This window comes from Peromyscus eremicus, chromosome 1 (assembly GCF_949786415.1).
Source record: "Peromyscus eremicus chromosome 1, PerEre_H2_v1, whole genome shotgun sequence".
Taxonomy (NCBI): Eukaryota; Metazoa; Chordata; class Mammalia; order Rodentia; family Cricetidae; genus Peromyscus; species Peromyscus eremicus.
Window position 1 is genome coordinate 152,135,177 of NC_081416.1, and position 17,102 is coordinate 152,152,278.

Consider the following 17,102-nt stretch of genomic DNA (forward strand, 5'->3'; position numbering starts at 1 on the left):
TCAGAGATAACATCCACAAAAGAGATAAAGCATGTGATGTTTGCCTTTCTGAGACCAGGTTAGCTCACTTGGGATGATTATTTACAGCTCCATCCATTTACCTGAAATGTTTTTGTTTCTGAGGCATTGTCTCAACTATCAAAGGCTGATCTACAACTCCTTATGTATCCAAGGATGACTTTGAACTTCTGATCCTCCTGCCTGCACTTTGTAAGAGACACTAAACCCAATTTATGAAGTGCTGGGAATAGAACCCAGGGTTTCATTCATATTGGTAAGCATTCTACCAACTGATCTATACCCCTAGTACTTTAGAAATTACAATGCTGCTATTATTTTAATGTGAGGGATATATATATATCCATATGTATCCATATCTCTGTGCGTGTGTGTGTGTGTGTGTGTGTGTGTGTGTGTGTGTGTTTTATTGTGACACAGGGTCTCATTTATCCCAGGCTAGCCTCGACTTACTATATAGCCAGCACTGGTCTTGAACCTGGTCTGACAGCCCCTACTTCCCCAGTGCAAGGAATATAAATGTGCTCCATCACCAGGTTTACACAGTTCAAAGGATCCCCTAAGGGTTCATGAATGCTAAGCAAACACTCTGTCAACTGAGCTATATCCCTGGTCCCCAGTGCAGTGTCCAGGTTAGGATTCCTAAGGTTAAGATAAGGCTTTCTCAAAGTGATGTTCTTCTCTCTATGAAAAGGGGTCATAATGAAAAAGCCTTGAGTCAGACCCTGACATGATGGATAAAGCAGAGTGGCATACCTATACAGAAAAGCCTGGGGGGCTGGAGAGATGGCTCAGAGGTTAAGAGCACTGCTTGCTCTTCCAGAAGTCCTGAGTTCAATTTCCAGCAACCACATGGTGGCTCACAACCATCTGTAATGAGATCTGGTGCCCTCTTCTGGCCTGCAGTCATATATGCAGACATATATAATAAATAAATCTAGAAAGAAACGAACGAAAGGAAGGAAGGAAGGAAGGAAGGAAGGAAGGAAGGAAGGAAGGAAGGAAGGAAGAAAGAGAGAAAAAGAAAAAGAAAAAGAAAAAGAGAAGGAGGGAGAGAAAGAGGGAGGGAGGGAAGAAGCGAGAGAAATGTGTATTTGAGACAGAGGAGCAAAATGGCAGTGGCTGAGGCAGAATTCACCACGGCAATTTTCCCACAGTTGTGTCGCTGTCCACAGAGGCAGAGAAATATCAGACTAATGCAGCGAGAGAAGAGAAATTTCTGGAACAGTAGGCACAGAGGGTAGAGGTCACGATATGGAAAGGTCTAAAAACAGTATCTCTGTAACTTCAGGGACTTGAATAGTCACATGAGCCTGAATGGGGAATGGGGCAGTCATCAGAGCTCTCTCTCTATGTAACTACTGAGAACATCAGTCCTAAGCCTAAATATTCTATTCCGGACTGTGTTTAGTATTGACCCTTTATACCACACAGCTCCACCCACTAAAACACAATGACAGGAAACTTCATCTCTTACGAATTTATTACATGTGCACTGTATGTCCTCCACACCCACAGTGGACACAAAAGTGAAGAACCCCATGTCCTGATCCCAGAGCCCGCAGCACAGCCTCCTGAGGCAGTAAGGAGGATGCTCAGTATTCGGCAGGCAGTCTTGCAGGTCCGTAGTGACTGGGGTCCTTGCCACTGCGGCCCCATCTGTTTGCTTCCTGGTCAGCCATGGAATCCTTATGTCCACGGCCCATGAGACTCTGAATGCCCTCTCTTGCATCACTAGGAGAAGCAGACATGGAGGAGATCTATCACCAAGCTTCATCGCCACAGCTGACACCCCCAATTCTCTCATTTGCGTGGAAAGGCTTTAGGAGGAAACCAGGAAGGGCCAGGAAAGAGGGCCTGAAACAGTGACCCTGCTAAGCCCAGCAATCAGCAGTGCTTAGGCCAGTCTGGCCACCCTACACTGAATGACCATCACCAGACAGGCAGGGATGAATCATTCCCTGTCTGCATTTGGAAACAGGCCTATCCAGCATGAGCTGAGTGCTGGCTCTGCCCACATCCCAGGATCCACACTGAGCATGAATGGAGGAAGTAACTGCATGAGCAGGAGGGGGAGGGGCCACAGATTGGCATGACCTTCTCTGGGGCTCATCTGCCCCTGGTCTCCTAGCACAGTCAATACCTTCTACCCAGGCCCAGTGTCCCAACAGTCTGTGTTTACCTGATGACTTCAGGAGCCTAGACTCTCCCACGACCCCTTTGGGCAGCATCATAGTTCCCTCTAGCATGGAAGTATTTGTCTGAATCTTTCCAGTTGGCCTCCTTCATGTCAGAGTAGGCTTGTCACATGTCCCCAACCCCTGGGTGGGAAAGACAACATGAGAGGATGACAGGGATGGAAAAACTCATGGCTTGAGCCTGTGGTCAGAGCAGCCTGAGACATAATAGAGAAGAACATTTTCTAACCCTAGTTGGTCTCTCCAGGTTACTACTGAGAGTTCTTAGAAGGTGCTCCTGTGAGAGCTGGTGCCACAATCTCCCCTCCCCCATGGGAGAGATGGCCCCGCCTCTGGCAAGGGAGAGCTGGCCCAGATGGCATGGCTTAGGAGTGCTGGCTCTGACCCTTCCCTAAGGGGGTGGTCCCAGTGGCCCAGACTGACCAGCTCATCTACCATCCAGACCCACCTGCCGGGCCTTGGGTTGGCCCACCCTAGTAGCTGCCCCATCTATGACCTGCTGGAGAGCACAAGGGCACTGGTCCTTCAGAACAATGACTGCAGGATCTCCATGACTCGGGGCAACAACAGGATGACCAGGAGGAGTTTCAGTGGGGGCCCAGGGTTGATGGTGTACCAGATCAGAAGCCTTGAACCAGACCAATGACTCATTACAATGAATAATTGGTAGGTGGGGCTGACTGTACAAAAGGGGTATGCTTCGTGACACACTGCAGCTCCCGATACCACTAGGATGAAGGAGGACGTGTTGAAAGATGGAGGAGTGAGGTGGGTTTTTTGTTTTGCTTTGTTTTGAATTAATTTTGGGGGAGCATACTGCAGGGGTGATGGTGGGTATGGAGGGACTGGGAGGTGAGAGGGATTGGGGGGCACGATGTGAAATTTCCAAAGAATTGATAAAGAAATGTTTTTAAAAACTAATGAATTAAAAATCCTTAAAAACAAGACGGTCCACCTGTGATGTGTTAGTGTGAGAAACACTATACACATGTGAGCTGCCTCTTTTTACACAATGGGAATGTGGAACAGAAAGACGGGAGCTATCATCACAGAACAGAACTTCTCAGCCTTGGCCCTATTGCTGTGTTGGGTCCCTCGTTTCCAGGGCTGATCTGAGCACTGAATATGTTTCCAGCATCCGTCCCTCCTCCCAACAGCACAACCCCCTAGTAGTCATCTAACGTACCTTCAGAAATTGAAAATGTCCCGAGCCACTGTCACATTAACCTTAATCCACAATGAGTGTTCGAGAATGAATTTGAGTTTCTGAGGGACTTCCAAATGCAGAAGACACAGGAAAGGGGGAGAAAGGCTGAACATGGGGAGCACTTCTGTACTGATTTCTAAGCAATCCATCTCGACAGTGTGCATGCACATCACTGTAAACAGGCACTTCTAGTCCTTCTAAACAGACTGTGCAGTGGGGTGGATGCTTGAGGAGGCACTAGAGCCACAGTCCTCAGTGGTGGCTGTAGGTTCAATCACATAGGGATTTACTGAAAGCTGCCATGACAGCTACACCCAAGATCAGTTCCTGAGACTCTAAGAGGACACAGGCTTCAGTAGCATTGAAGCCTATGGGGGATTTCACATGCCCCTAACAAGTTCACATGGGAGACAGCAAGAAGGCACATCAACCAGGCTAGACTGGTCTCAGGCTCAGCCAAGTTCAAACACTGCTCTGCCACCTGCTGTGTTCAGACCATTACAGTCACTAGTACAAGATTTATATTTATATGGCACCCTACAAAAACCCAAAAAAGTACATACCAAGGCAGTGGGAAAAAGCTTTGAAATAGTTGGCTGAACCCCACAAGCCATACTTCATCCATCAGCCTTACCTCGGTAAGCCTCACCAGTAAATGAAAACCAACTGCTGACCCCCAGGTCCAGGGAGCAGAAAATGAGGCCAGTGAGAAGCTTCATCCTGCAGAAATCAAAAGAGAATCTAGGAGACACACGCAAATTTGTACCTTCCCCTTAAACATCTGTAATCCAGGAAGAGGCTAGTTGTCCATTCCCACTGCAACTCACTAGAATTCCAGTGGGACACTTAGGTGACCTTGCAACAGGACCTTCCTCAAAATCACAAGCCTTCAGTTATGATCCCATCAGCCCTGAACCAAGTCTGTCTGGGAGGACAGCAAGACAGCACTGATGGAGGAAGAGAGACATCGAGAGCAGATTGTCTCCCCCTACAGGAACCCACAATTCACTGAGAGGCATTTCCCACATGTCCCTGCAGCACAGCACAAACTTTACACTATATATATTTAGAACACAAAGATTAATTTAAAAGGAAATCACACTCTGGGACATAAGAGCAGAAGTGTTTGTGTAGGTCAGTCCATGGAGTCATCTCTCACCTGAGTCCTGGAGAGTAGGTGATAGTCTGTGGCTGTCAGGGAGAGGATGCTGGTATTTATGTTGAGATTCCCCATTGAGGCCAATGGCATGTGTGCCTGGCTGGGTTCCTGGAGAAAGTCCCACCATGTCATTTCCCATGAAAGACTACAAAGGAATCTCCCTGGACTCCAGGATACTCTTTATTCACAGGTCAGCTTAACCAGAGGACACAGGATAGTTTTGATTTTTTTTTTGGATTGGCTGTTGGGTTAGGAAGGGTTCGCTGGGGTAAGGAGGTTCCTTAAGGTGTGCAGAGACAGGTGTCATCTATCCAGGATCTAGTTTTCCTTGCTGTTGGCCTATGTGGAACTTTGGTAGGTAAAGTCAGATGTCTTGAATTTCTGCTCCCTAACAATGCTCCCGTCTGTGATGGGGTGGGGACAGTTTTTCTAATGTTTGATCAGTCAGTCAATGCACATAGCCAGGTGGTAAAGGTGGTATATTTGAAGGCTGTCAGAATGATTGAAATGCAATAAAGTTGGTAGATTTCTTATGAGTATTCATTTATTCAGAAGTCATAATGGACATTGCTAATATATAGAAAATTATGATAGTTTGTGATTGAAATTATTACTTTATGTGTCCATGGGTCCCCCACTGTGTGGGAACCTATGAGCCTGAGTTAGAGCAAGCCTCACAGACATACCCACTTGCAGCGAGTAGCCTGCAGTCTGGAGAGTCAACCTGGCAGCAGAGTTCAGGAGCTGTAGGGCCTGAGAATTTTCCCCTCTTCAGCAAAGATCACAACATGTTAATTTCTCAAACACAATATCCAGAATTAAGACAGTAAACAGCAGAAAGAATTTTAAGCCACAGCTGGTAATCTGTGAATCAGGGAAAAAACCCAGGTGGCTGCAGAGTATGATCCAATTGGTGGACACCATTTCCCACCCACTGAAACCACCTGGATTTAGGGGGTCTTGAACTTTTGGTTATTTGATGATTGGATAATGGCTTGTGGATGTACATTTGTTCAGAATGATGCTGCAGTCCTTTCTTTCTTTCTGTCCATCTTTCTTTCTTTCTTTTTTGTCTTTTTTCTTACAAATGTCTATTATTATTTGTGGAAATGATCATCAAATTACAAGAGTTTTGATGGGATGGATGAGGAGACAATGATGTATACGTACTGTGAAGCAGACTCTGATGTGGCTAAAGACCAGAATAGAGAGGTAAGGAGATGGTGCATTGTGAATGGTCAGAAGATGCACAATTGCTGGGTTTGTTGTTTTTTTTTTTCATTGTCAACTTCCAATGCAGAAGCTAAGCTCATGCTAGGAAACTTGGAAGCAGGCACCCAGTAGGATGGATTAGTGGGGAAAACGAATGACACAAAGGCCAGATATGTTCGATATGAGAGGAATTGTTTTTGAAGATGTCAGGATCCCTATGAGTACATTTGAATGGGTGAGGGTGCTGATTCAGAACTGCAGGGAGAGGTTTTGATAGAACCAGTCTATAGCAGCAGCCAGTGCTGTTGGTCCAGCACAGAGAGCTTTGGATGGACCATAAATCATGCTCTGGCAGAACACTAGGAAAGCTGCATGTAGAGCAACAAGGACTATCAGTGATGCTGGCATGGTTAGCATGGTAAGGTGGACTAGTGAGATCTTGTTAGCAGAGGGAAGATCCTAGGAGGCTGGTTCTGGTCACTGAATGAAGGCTGTGCACTGAAAGCCAATTTAGTGAGGGAGCCTGGGAATTGAATATTCAGAACTCTGGACAGAGGCAGCAGCCTCCCCTCTTTGCTAGTTGGGGGCTCTGTGGAGTGGCTGATACCCAGAAGCCAGGATGACACTCTCTCCTAAAGACCAAGTAGACTGCAAGGTGAATCATGGGGATGCTTTGCTGGTTTTACCAACAGGCTTCAATCTATTGAAAAAAAGAGGAAGAAGAGAGATGAGAGAGAGGGAGGAAGAGGGAGAGAGGGAGAGGAAGAGAGAGATAGAAAGGGAGGGAGGCAGAGAAGGAGAGAGAAAGGGAGAAACAGAGGGAGAGAGAGAGGGAGAGAGAGGGGGGAGGGAATGGAGAGTCAAGAGTGAAAAAAACTAAAAAGTCTGACTAGTAGGGATAGATATGTCTATCATATATTTTTGAGACATTCTCATAAAAAGTGCTTATAAACAAGATTTTCTTTTTAGAGATAACATACAGCACGCAAAAGTGAATGTGGGGCTAGGAATGTGGCTCATTGGTATAGTACTTGCTCGCATGTGTGAAGTCCTGAGTAGTTTGAAACAATGCAATATAAACAAAATGAAAGCACACACATTAGGAATTGCAGACTAATTCTGAACTTGGAAAACCTTAAATACAGGACAGAGCGTTCGAGTTTCACCCGAAGGAATGGGATCCGTGTGTTAGAGAGTCACAGTCAACCCATTCCTTCCATCATGAGCAGGACCCCTTCTGGGAAGAATGCTGTTACACAGGAAGAAGAAACTATCTATGTCCAGATCCATTTCTCTGAAAGAGCCTGTAGAGAGTCTACAGAGAGCCTAAGAGTCTGTAGGAGTCATTCAAGGACCAGCACCCAGAACATAGCAGCCCTCAGCCAGCACTCTGCCTACTCCAGCTCTACCTCAGAACTCCCTAAGAAGACTTTCTGGAAATTGGCCCATCCATTAAAAAAATGAATGGCTTACAGGAATTCTAGGGTGGGTGGCTTAGTTTAGAAAAGGGCCATGGGTCACAGCAATCCAGCTTCAGGCAACAAATCCTGGACATTGTCCCTTTGGTACCCTGCCATGCTTCTCCCTATGTGAAAGCCCTGTTACAAAACACCACAGGATCTGTCCAGGAGAGGCCTTGAACCTGAGTTCCCATCATAGATCTTAAAATCCAGCACCTTGGGCTTGGAAACAGCATGGTCCGGAGGGGAAGAGTCACCTTGGGTTCCAGGACCTAGAGTGACTTCAGCTATGCCCCATAGTGAAACTGGGAGACCCTCAAAGTCCTGGTGTAGAGGGGATAGTGTCTAAGAAAAAGCGTAGGATGGAGTGGCCCCAGTGATGTTTAGTAGCATTTCTGCTGTTTTCACAGCCAATCAAGTGTGCATCAAGGGGTCCATGCCTCTGTACTCCTGGGCCTTCTGAATTTGCACCAGTGGCATGTTCACCTACATACATGCGTGCTTAAAGACAGGGATGTGCTCTGAGAGATGTAGAATCTTAGTTACTCTTCTATTGCCAAGACAAAAATACCATAACTTAGAAACGTACAAAAGAATGATTTTGTACTTATGGTTTCAAAGGAATAAGAATCCATCATGGCGGGGAGACATGGCAGGAAGTGACAGGAAGTTCAAAGGCAGGCAGGAAGCAGAGAGTAAACAGCAAATAAGATATAAAAACTCAAAACCCAGCCCCAGTGACATACTTTCTATAGTAAGGCTCCAACTCTCAAAGGACCCACAATTGTCCTAACAGCTCTACCATCTTGGTTACTTATGGAGGGCATATCTCCTCAATATCACAATATGGCAGAAGGCACCCAGGTCATTGTGTGCACATGCACCTGCACACAGCTAGACAATACAGGCTAACTCACCCATGTTGTCTCCAGGTACGACAAAGAAATAGTGAGTATCAGGTACATGAGGCTGTTGCTGCACAACAGGGAAGACTCTTGTACACTAACGTGGTTAACCAAAAGAAGTGCGTTGGAGTAAGTACAAACCAGGATTGGAGATATTCTTTACCATAATCAAAGCCTGTATAGAATTCTGTGTGCTGCGGTTTCATGTGAATGGCAACACAGTAGTTTTCCATACAGCAGTGCCATCCACATGTGAGCAGTACCTTGGTATATGGCAATCCCAAGGCTATGGTGTCAGCAACAGGAGTTCTTCTGCTCCATTATACTTTCATGGGTGTCAGTGACTAAGGTGTTGGGTTTTATCCCATGGCTGTTTAATCATAGGAAAAGCATTCACTGGGTCTTTTATTTAACAGTCACTGAAGCAGATGTTGGACAGACAGTGGAGGCAAAGTCCAGCCTATGATTTCATGAATGTGAGACTTATAATGAGGGGATGGTGATGCATGCTTAAGACAACTCTCCTAGGTATTTAATAACAAAATGGGTAATAAATAGAAAAATATATGAAGGAGTGTATATATAAAAGTTCAGTTAAGGAACTATTAAAGCAGAGGATACATACAGCCTAAGATTGCTATCTCCCATGAAGAAAAAACAAGAAATAAAATAATTCAGAACAGGGGCTTAGCAGTCAAGTCCACTGTCCATTTCCTTCCCCCTTCTTGGCAGCAAGCAGCCCATTACAGCCATGAGGGACAGAGGGAAGGGTGTCCCTCTTGAGCCTCTTCTCACAAGTCACACGTGTGCTGGTCTAAAGGACATGGTGAAGGGAATAGACTCCTAGCTCTGTGGAGATGTGTCCCTTCCAAAGCTGGCACCCACAGTGAAGGGTAAATCCTTTTGACGTGGTGAGTGAGAAGTACCCAGGAGCATCAGAAGAAACCAGCAGGCCCTGTGTGTACAACTCTGCACTTCTCTCTTCTCCACAGTCTTCCTGCCTTCTGCGGCCTGCTGAGCTTTATGTGATGGAAAGAATCAGGGCAAAGGACACCACAGAGAGAGGGAAGATTCAGTCTCCACCCTACTGTCTGCAACAGTGACTGGAATCTGGAGTCTACCTGCAGTGTGGGCCAGCAGATAACTGCATCCTATACACAAATTGCTCGTGCTCTCCTCTGAGAACATTTGTGAAAGGGATAGTGCGTTACAGAGTGCTCAAACCAAATTGTTCCATGAAACCATAAAAATTGGTTCAAATACAAACTCATTTCTAGACATAGTTTTTTTTTTTTTTTTTGGTTCTTTCAAGACAGGGTTTCTCTGTGTAGCCTTGGCTGTCCTGGAACTTGCACTGTAGAATACCACCAGTGCCAGGCTACAGATACAAATTATCAAATCATTTTTGAAGCTTCGTTAAAAGTCAAAGGATCAAGAATAACTCCATCCTATGCACCCAAACTAAACCTTCTGTACCTGGATCCCGGCACCCACCTAGGCTGGAGAAATGGCTCAGCAGTTAAGGGCAGTGGCTGCTGTTCCAGAGGATTTGGGTTCAGTTAGCAGCACTCAGATGGTGGGTCACAACCATCTTTCCCTCCAGTTCCAGGGCATCTGACACCCTCTTCTGGCCCAGAAGCACTAGGCATTCATGTGGCACACAGACACTGATGAATGAGGCAATTTTTTAACTTTTGGAATTTATCATGCATAGTTGTTGTATCATTGGGAGAAGATGGAATTAGCCCCTTCTTCTCTGTGTTAAGGTGGATTTTACACAAAACATTCATCAATGAGTTCATTGGTCAGTAATTAGGTAGTTACTATTTTAGTCATTTTATTTATTTATTTTTAATATTTTTTATTTATTTATTTTACATACCAACCACAGCTTCCCCTCCCTCCTCTCCTCCCGTTCCAAACCCCAGCCTCTCATCTACCCCCCTCCCCATCCACCCCTCCTCTATCTCCATTCAGAAAGGGCAGGCCTCCCTTGGGCGTGAATAAACATGGCACATCAAGTTGAGGAAGGACCGGGCTCCTCTCAAAGCATCAAGGCTGGATGTAGTAATCCCAGCATGGGGAACAGTTTCCCAAAAGCCAGCTAAGCACCAGGGACAGGTCATGATCTCACTGCTAGGAGCCTCCTCACAAACAGACCAAGCTACACAACTGTCACACACATGCAGAGGACCTAGGTCTGTCCCATGCTGGCTCCCTAACTGTTGGTCCAGAGTCCATGAGCTCCCACAAGCTCTGGTCAGCTGTCTCTGTGGGTTCCCCCCTCATGACCTTGACACCCCTGGCTCATACATTTCCTCCTCCCTTTCTTCAGCAGGACTCCAGGAGCTCAACCCAGTACTTGGCTGTGGATCTCTTCATCTGCTTCCATCAATTACTGGATAAAAGCTCTCTCATGACAATTAGGGTAGTTAGTCATTTTATTATATAAAAATCCTTGGTGGATTGTTGAATGTATTTTCAAGTGATGATGATATTTGTAAAAATTGATTCTGAAAATATTTGTAAAAATTTACTAGAGATTAATTTTAAAGATTTGTTTTTATTATTTAATATGTATGTATGTATGTCTGTGTGAGTTTATGTACGTCATACACATGCAGGAGCCTGCTGAGACAGGAGTGTTGATACCCTGAAACTGAGTTATGGGCAGTTGTGAGATGCCTAACGTGGATGCTGGGAACCAAACTCAGGTCCTCTGAAAGGGCAGCAAATGCTCTTAACTGTTGGGCCATCATTGCAGCCTGAGATTATTATTATTTTATCTTGTGAAAGAGTGAAAATGATTGGTATTCAAAAAGTTGCTATGGCTGATCATAAAACCATTTCTTCCCAACAATCACCAGGGATAATTTAAACCCATACACTGAGGGTGGCCTGCTTTGTGTCGTGTGCTTATATTATTGGTCTCTGCAACATAAACACCACGAGGCCAGACCTTTCAGTACAGGGACGGTGTTAGCCCAGTGTACCAGTTCTGCAAGTCCCACTAGGACAAACATGGTGATGAGTGGCTGCTGACCACCCTCCAGGTGGTGTGACAAACACCACATACATGCAGGGACAGTACAGACCCAACTTCTGCTGTCACTCTGAAGTTACAATGTGGGAGTCCTTGGAATCATTATGTAAATAAAACATCATCTGTCATAAGGCTACAGTTGGGTTTGACTTTTTGTTTTGTTACTACTTTCTGAATCTTTAACCTCAAACAAAGAAGGTAGACTGGTCAGATTCACAACTTGCTGGCCAGGCCACAGGGGCCGTAACTGACCTCTTTTATTCCGCTAACGGCATGTGTGCACATAAGACATCTGTAAAGTCAGGTAGAATCTTGATGCCCCTCTCTTTGCCTCCCACATGCTACGTACCCTGGGGAGTTTAAAAGTCTGTTTTTCATTCATACCAAGGAAGAAGAGCAGGATGACAAGAGAGTGAACATCAGAAAGAAGAGACTAAATGAGCTTCTCTGCTGGGATGAACCAAACCCAGCAAAAGGAGGAGGAACAAGAAACTAGTTTCAGGCAGAGAATCAGTCTGTCTCCTCCATCCATCTTCAGTTTGTAATGATGTCACCTTGTCTAGGCTGCCTGTGGTGTCCAGAACCCTCTCCCTAGAATACTTCTGCTTAAGAAGAGCAAGAGAGCTTATTTTCTGGATGGCAGCAGGCTGTGTTCCTACATGTACAGGCTGGTGTAATGCCAGCCCTCATCTCCTACCCCTGATGACCCTGAGATTTCCAACTCACACTGATGAGAGGGCTAAGAGGGATCCTCTGGGAAATACAGCCCTGAGAGCTGGGCTCATCTGTCAGTGCCTGACCTAGCTTTCCCTCACCCCACCACCACCACCTCTGCTGGCTGCTCTTCTCTGTGAGAAATGGTACTTCCTTCCTCCCTTCTATGGGTTTCTTAGTTCCTTTCTCCCCAAAGCCTTAGCCCTGACCTTATGCTCCTTCCTAGGACTGAGTTAAGGAAGGAGTAGGGCCCCTCTAGTACCTTGTCCCTGTGAGACAGTTTAGTTAATCTTTTTGTCACATCACAAAGAACGTAGAAATAGAGGTGCCTCCCTAAGAGCTGAGAGCGGAGTATGCTAGTGAAAGTGCTACAGGTGCCTTGGAAACACACAATGTCTGGTGGGGCTGGCTGGTCAGTTTTGCAATTTTAGTTTAGACATGAAAAAGAGACTTATGGCCAGCTGGGTGGTGGTGGCACAGGCCTTTAATCCTAGCACTCGGGAAGCTGAGGCAGATGAATCTGTGAGTTCTAGGCCAGCTTGGTTTACCGAGTAAGTTCCAAGAAAGCCAAGGCTACACAGTGAACCCCTGTCTCAAAAACTAGAGAGGGGGAGAGAGAGACTGACTGACTGACTGACTGACTGACTGACTGACTGACTGACTGACTGAAGGTAAAGTGTCAGGTCCAGGTTAAAAAAATAAAAACCAACCTGAGGCAATGCCTGGGAAAGCAAGTGTTGGCTACAGGAATTATTCTCCTATCCTTAGGAGCCCTGATCCTCTACTGAGATGGCCACTCCTTGACTCTCAGCATCCTCAGTTCCATCAGTATTAAAAAGTATGTACTCTGACCCAGAAGACTGAAAAGACAAAGGTGTATAGTGTGTTCACATTGCACAATTACAGGAAATGACCTGTGGATGGAGCAAGATTTCTGTTGCAGCCTTTTAGAAGAAATGACCTGCTGGGAGTTTCCCCAAGCACCATGCCAGTCTCTCTCTGCCCCTGACCCCAGCAGGGAGGCTCAGCATAAATACCAGCCTCCTCTCACTGACAGCCACAGCCACCCATCTCTGCCCACCAGACATCAGGTGAGGGACAAACCTATGCACAGATACTTAGTATGTGCTGTGTTTCAGCAAGTGTGCTTTCCTCTCAAGGGAATTCCTCACTTCCGTTCACCTGGTGTGGGATTTGTGCCGGCTGAGGGGGCACATGGGAAATGCTTCCTGCTGAATCAGAGGCTCCTGGAGAGAGTAGTAATCTAGTCTCTGCTCCTGCAGCTCCATCAGAACTGCCTGCTGCCTTCATAAACAGTTCAGCAGGCAGGATGGGGTCAGAACTGAGACCTTGTGGCTCTGAGCTGGGTCCTGCTGTGAGGTCTCCAGGGGCCACTGCTAGGACACTACTGAACATCAGTAAGACAGAACAACCAGGGCGTATGTGGATGAGACACCCAAGAGGGAGGCGCCAGACTGTGGGCATCTCCTTCAGCCTGTCCTTTCATTTCAGCAGGATGAAGCTTCTCACTGGACTCATTTTCTGCTCCTTGGTCCTGGGAGTCAGCAGTCAAAGCTGGGTTTCATTCCTTAGTGAGGCTTACCATGGTAGGGTTTGGGGGCAGAGAGGCACAGCCTCTAGGGGTCTCCTGAGTGTTGGGAGAATTCCTGCAGATTCCGGAGTGTTAGCACCTAGCTTTGATCTGCCTTTTGTGATTGCTAGCTCCTGTCTCTGGTACCCTCTGTTTGAAGTCTTATCTGAGAGTTTCCTAAGGGGTTTAAAGCCTATGCAAACTTGGTTTAGGACCCAAAACACTGTGGTATTCCTTTACTGAGAATTTGCCTTTGGCATTGTCCCGTTAGGGGGCTTAGATAAGAGGTTTTGGTAAATGGAATTGACTTACTAAGGTGTAAATTGTATAACAATAAAAGGGCCCTTTGCTAAGCTACAGTGGTTCAGTCCAGAGAGATGAATCCACCTTGCAGTTGGAAAAGGCTAAGATTCATCTTTGAGGTGCCTCTGTGTCTTCATTCCATGGACCCTCATTAACACCACCTGTTATACAACACCCGAGCATTCAGAAGAGCTGGACTCACTGTCCTGCTTGTCAGGATGGACCAGGGACTCTGGCAAGACTTCCTGAAATGCACTGCCTACAGCAGGGGGCAGAGCAGAGATCACAACCTAGCTGTGCTTGAGGACAGTCCTGTCTGTCAGTCTGCCGGACACTTTCTAAATTCATTTGTGACCAATATAAGGTACCAATGGCATCACCTAGAGAGTTGTAATACCACCCAGGTCTGGACCAGTCATCCCCCTGCACCTAGAGACTCAAGATTGGCCTTGGGTGTGGCCTGGCGTGGTGACTCTCAGTGTCTCCTCAGAGGATCAGAACCTGCAGCCACAGCTGAGATCATTGCTTCAAAGCTCCCTCAAGACAGCACAGAACCTGTGCAGTCTAGTCCAAGGGCAGAGATGACAGTGTCACTGTGGTGCACATGCTCTCTGTCAGGACAGAATTCTTAGGGATCAGAGTCGATGCTTCCTGTGTGCAGCCCCCCTCCGCCTTCTGTATACTAAGTCACCTCAGGATGGGACTTCCTAGCTGAGGGTAGCTGCCTCCAGAAACACTGGCCCTAGCTTGGAGGTGGTGTGCTCGCAAGGCATTTTCAATGGCTGTAGAGACACTAGGTTGCACTACTAAGGAAATGTGCTTTAGGTCCGGTGGCAGAAGCTAACGACTCTGTAGCAAACACTTCCACGATACTGAAGCTGACACACTCTGCTATGTAATGACATTGTGCTGCCTCATTGGCTGCTTCCCACCCAGGCGAGGGGCAGCTCACAGCAGCACTGTGGAAGAAAGGTGAACACAGGGCAGCTGGGTCCCCTAATGGCCCTCCTGAGTTACTAAGAGAGGACAGTGAGGATCAGGAGATGATCTTCCATTCACGCTCTCAGCTGCTCTGACCACAGGCTCAAGCCATGAGTTCCTTTCATCCCTTTCTTCCTCTCTAAGGCATGGGCAGAGCTTTAAGGTTCATGTTCCTGCTGTCTTTCCCATCTAGGGGCTCGGGATATGTGGCGAGCCTACTCTGACATGAAGGAAGCCAACTGGAAAAACTCAGACAAATATTTCCATGCTAGAGGGAACTATGATGCAGCCCAAAGGGGTCCTGGAAGAGCCTGGGCTGCTGAAGTCATCAGGTAAACATAGATTGATTGGAAGACTGGACCTGGGTAGCAGGGCTTGACACTTCTGGGGGAAGTAGTAGAAGATTAGCTCTGGAGAGGGTCATGCTAATCTCAGATCCCTCCTACTCTTGTTTATCCAGGTACTGGCTCCATCTATGCCCAGTGTAGACCCTGGGTTTGGGCAGTCAGCACACAGCCATGCTATGTGAGCCTGCTCCCAAATGTAGACAGGGAATGACTCTCATCATCACCAGTGTTTCTGGTGTTCAACTAGTGTGGGGTGATCAGTCTGGGCTGACCTCCTGCCTGGCCCTTCCTGGGTTCCTCCTAAATCCATACCATGCAAAGGGGGAAAACTCAGACAGTGGACTGTGGCCATGCATCTTGGTGATGGATCTCTTCCATCTCTGCTTCTCCTAGTGATGCAAGAGAAGGCTTTCAGAGTTTCATAGGCCGTGGACACGAGGACTCTATGGCTGACCAGGAAGCAAACAGATGGGGCTGCAGTGGCAATGACCCCAATCACTACAGACCTAAAGGACTGCCTGACAAATACTGAGCATCCTCTTTATTGCCCCAGGAGGCTGTGATGTGGGCCCTGAGGACAGGGACTGGGGTTCTTCTTTCTCATGAACACTGGAGTTGTTTGGGAACACACAATAGTTATCTCACATGAATATGGACCAAGAGTTTCAAAACTGTGTTATTCTTGGAGTAGTAACTACTGCTTGAAAAGAGGGTAATAAACACTAACATGGAAGTGGAGCTGAGCCTGAGTATCTGTCATTGAAGGACATTTCTGGGTTCACACAGGGCAGACACCACTCTCACAGAATCTGGCATGATCCCTTCTCTGGGCTCCTGTGCTATGGGTATGTTGTTATTTGCAGGCCTTTCGATGTCCAGGCCCTTACTCCCTGTCAACCACATCCAGTCACCTGTTCTCATACCACAGCCTTGTGCTCCCTGTCTCTGGGGACCAGGTACACAACCATAGGAGGACTTGCCCTGCAGCTATCACCTGATCTTGCTCACTCCTCAGCAGCACCAAGACAAATCCAGTATTGCACAACTTCTCCATCCTAAGAAATATTCCCAAGTAGTTTCCTCTCGTCTTAGGTCACTATTTCCGTGAGAAAATACTATGGCCAAAGCAATTTAGAGAAGGAACAGTTTGTTTGGCTTACACTTCCACATCACTGAAAGAAGTCAGGGCAGGAACTCAAACAGAGCCGGAACCTTGTGTCAGGAGCTGATGCAGAGGTCATGGAGAGGTGCTGCCTACTGGTTTGCACCTCATGGCTTGTTCAGCTGGCTTCCTCATAGAACTCAGGACCACCATCCCAGGGATGGCACCACCCACAATGGCTGGGCCCTCCATCATCAATCACTAAGAAAATGCCTACAGCCAGATCTTATAGACACATTTTTAATTGAGGCTCCCTCTTCTCCAATGACCCTCTTGTGTCCAATTGACACAAAACCAGCCAGCACACCTCTGCTTGACTTACACTGAGTCCAGAGAAATATCACAGGGAAAACTGTCTCTGGGGATACAGACACAGCATCAACACCAAGATGCAGCCTGTTTGTGTGGCCTTTGACATCCCTGTTCTGGGGAAAAAGCCACTGTCCTTCTAAGCCTATTCTGGCTGTACAACCTACACACTCCTCAGGAGTCTGGGCACTTTCCTCCTTAGATAGGAATTCTGAATGCTTTTCTTGTATTGCACCTCTAAGAAATCGATGACCTGGCCTTTCCAAACTAGTGAACAGACTTCTCTGTCCACATGTTCTACTTGTCACATGCTAAGAAGTGGTGGTTGTTGAGACAGGGTCTCACACTGTTACTCAAGCTAGTCTTGAACACAAGAGATCCTCCTGCCTCAGGCTCCCAAGTTCTGGGATTACAAGCATGTGCCACCACACCAGACTGTTTAAAAATGTTTTATATGAGTATCGTGTGTGGGAGAGTACTGTGCTGGCTGGTT

At 46.8% G+C, this 17,102-nt stretch overlaps 1 protein-coding gene and 1 long non-coding RNA gene across 2 annotated transcripts; one reads left to right on the plus strand and one right to left on the minus strand.

Moving 5' to 3' along the window:
* Positions 1–1,483: 1,483 nt before the first annotated feature.
* Positions 1,484–2,879, minus strand: LOC131920225 (uncharacterized). Its single transcript, XR_009381576.1, has 2 exons — positions 2,201–2,879; positions 1,484–1,752 (listed from the first exon to the last, which is right to left on the minus strand). It is a non-coding gene; the product is annotated as an uncharacterized LOC131920225 (long non-coding RNA).
* A 10,553-nt stretch (positions 2,880–13,432) lies between these two features.
* LOC131920161 (serum amyloid A-5 protein-like) lies at positions 13,433–15,670 on the plus strand. The gene is made up of 3 exons (XM_059274568.1): positions 13,433–13,523; positions 14,985–15,123; positions 15,532–15,670. Exons 1-3 carry the CDS (start codon positions 13,433–13,435, stop codon positions 15,668–15,670), a joined length of 369 nt encoding a protein of 122 aa, XP_059130551.1.
* The last annotated feature ends 1,432 nt before the right edge of the window (positions 15,671–17,102 follow it).

Bases quoted from the DNA above. Each gene is read 5' to 3' on its own strand.
- LOC131920161 (XM_059274568.1), top strand. From the start codon at position 13,433: ATGAAGCTTCTCACTGGACTCATTTTCTGCTCCTTGGTCCTGGGAGTC. The intron at 13,524-14,984 runs GTAGGGTTTGGG...TTTCCCATCTAG, and splicing joins CCTTAGTGAGGCTTACCATG to GGGCTCGGGATATGTGGCGA. The intron at 15,124-15,531 runs GTAAACATAGAT...TGCTTCTCCTAG, and splicing joins TGGGCTGCTGAAGTCATCAG to TGATGCAAGAGAAGGCTTTC.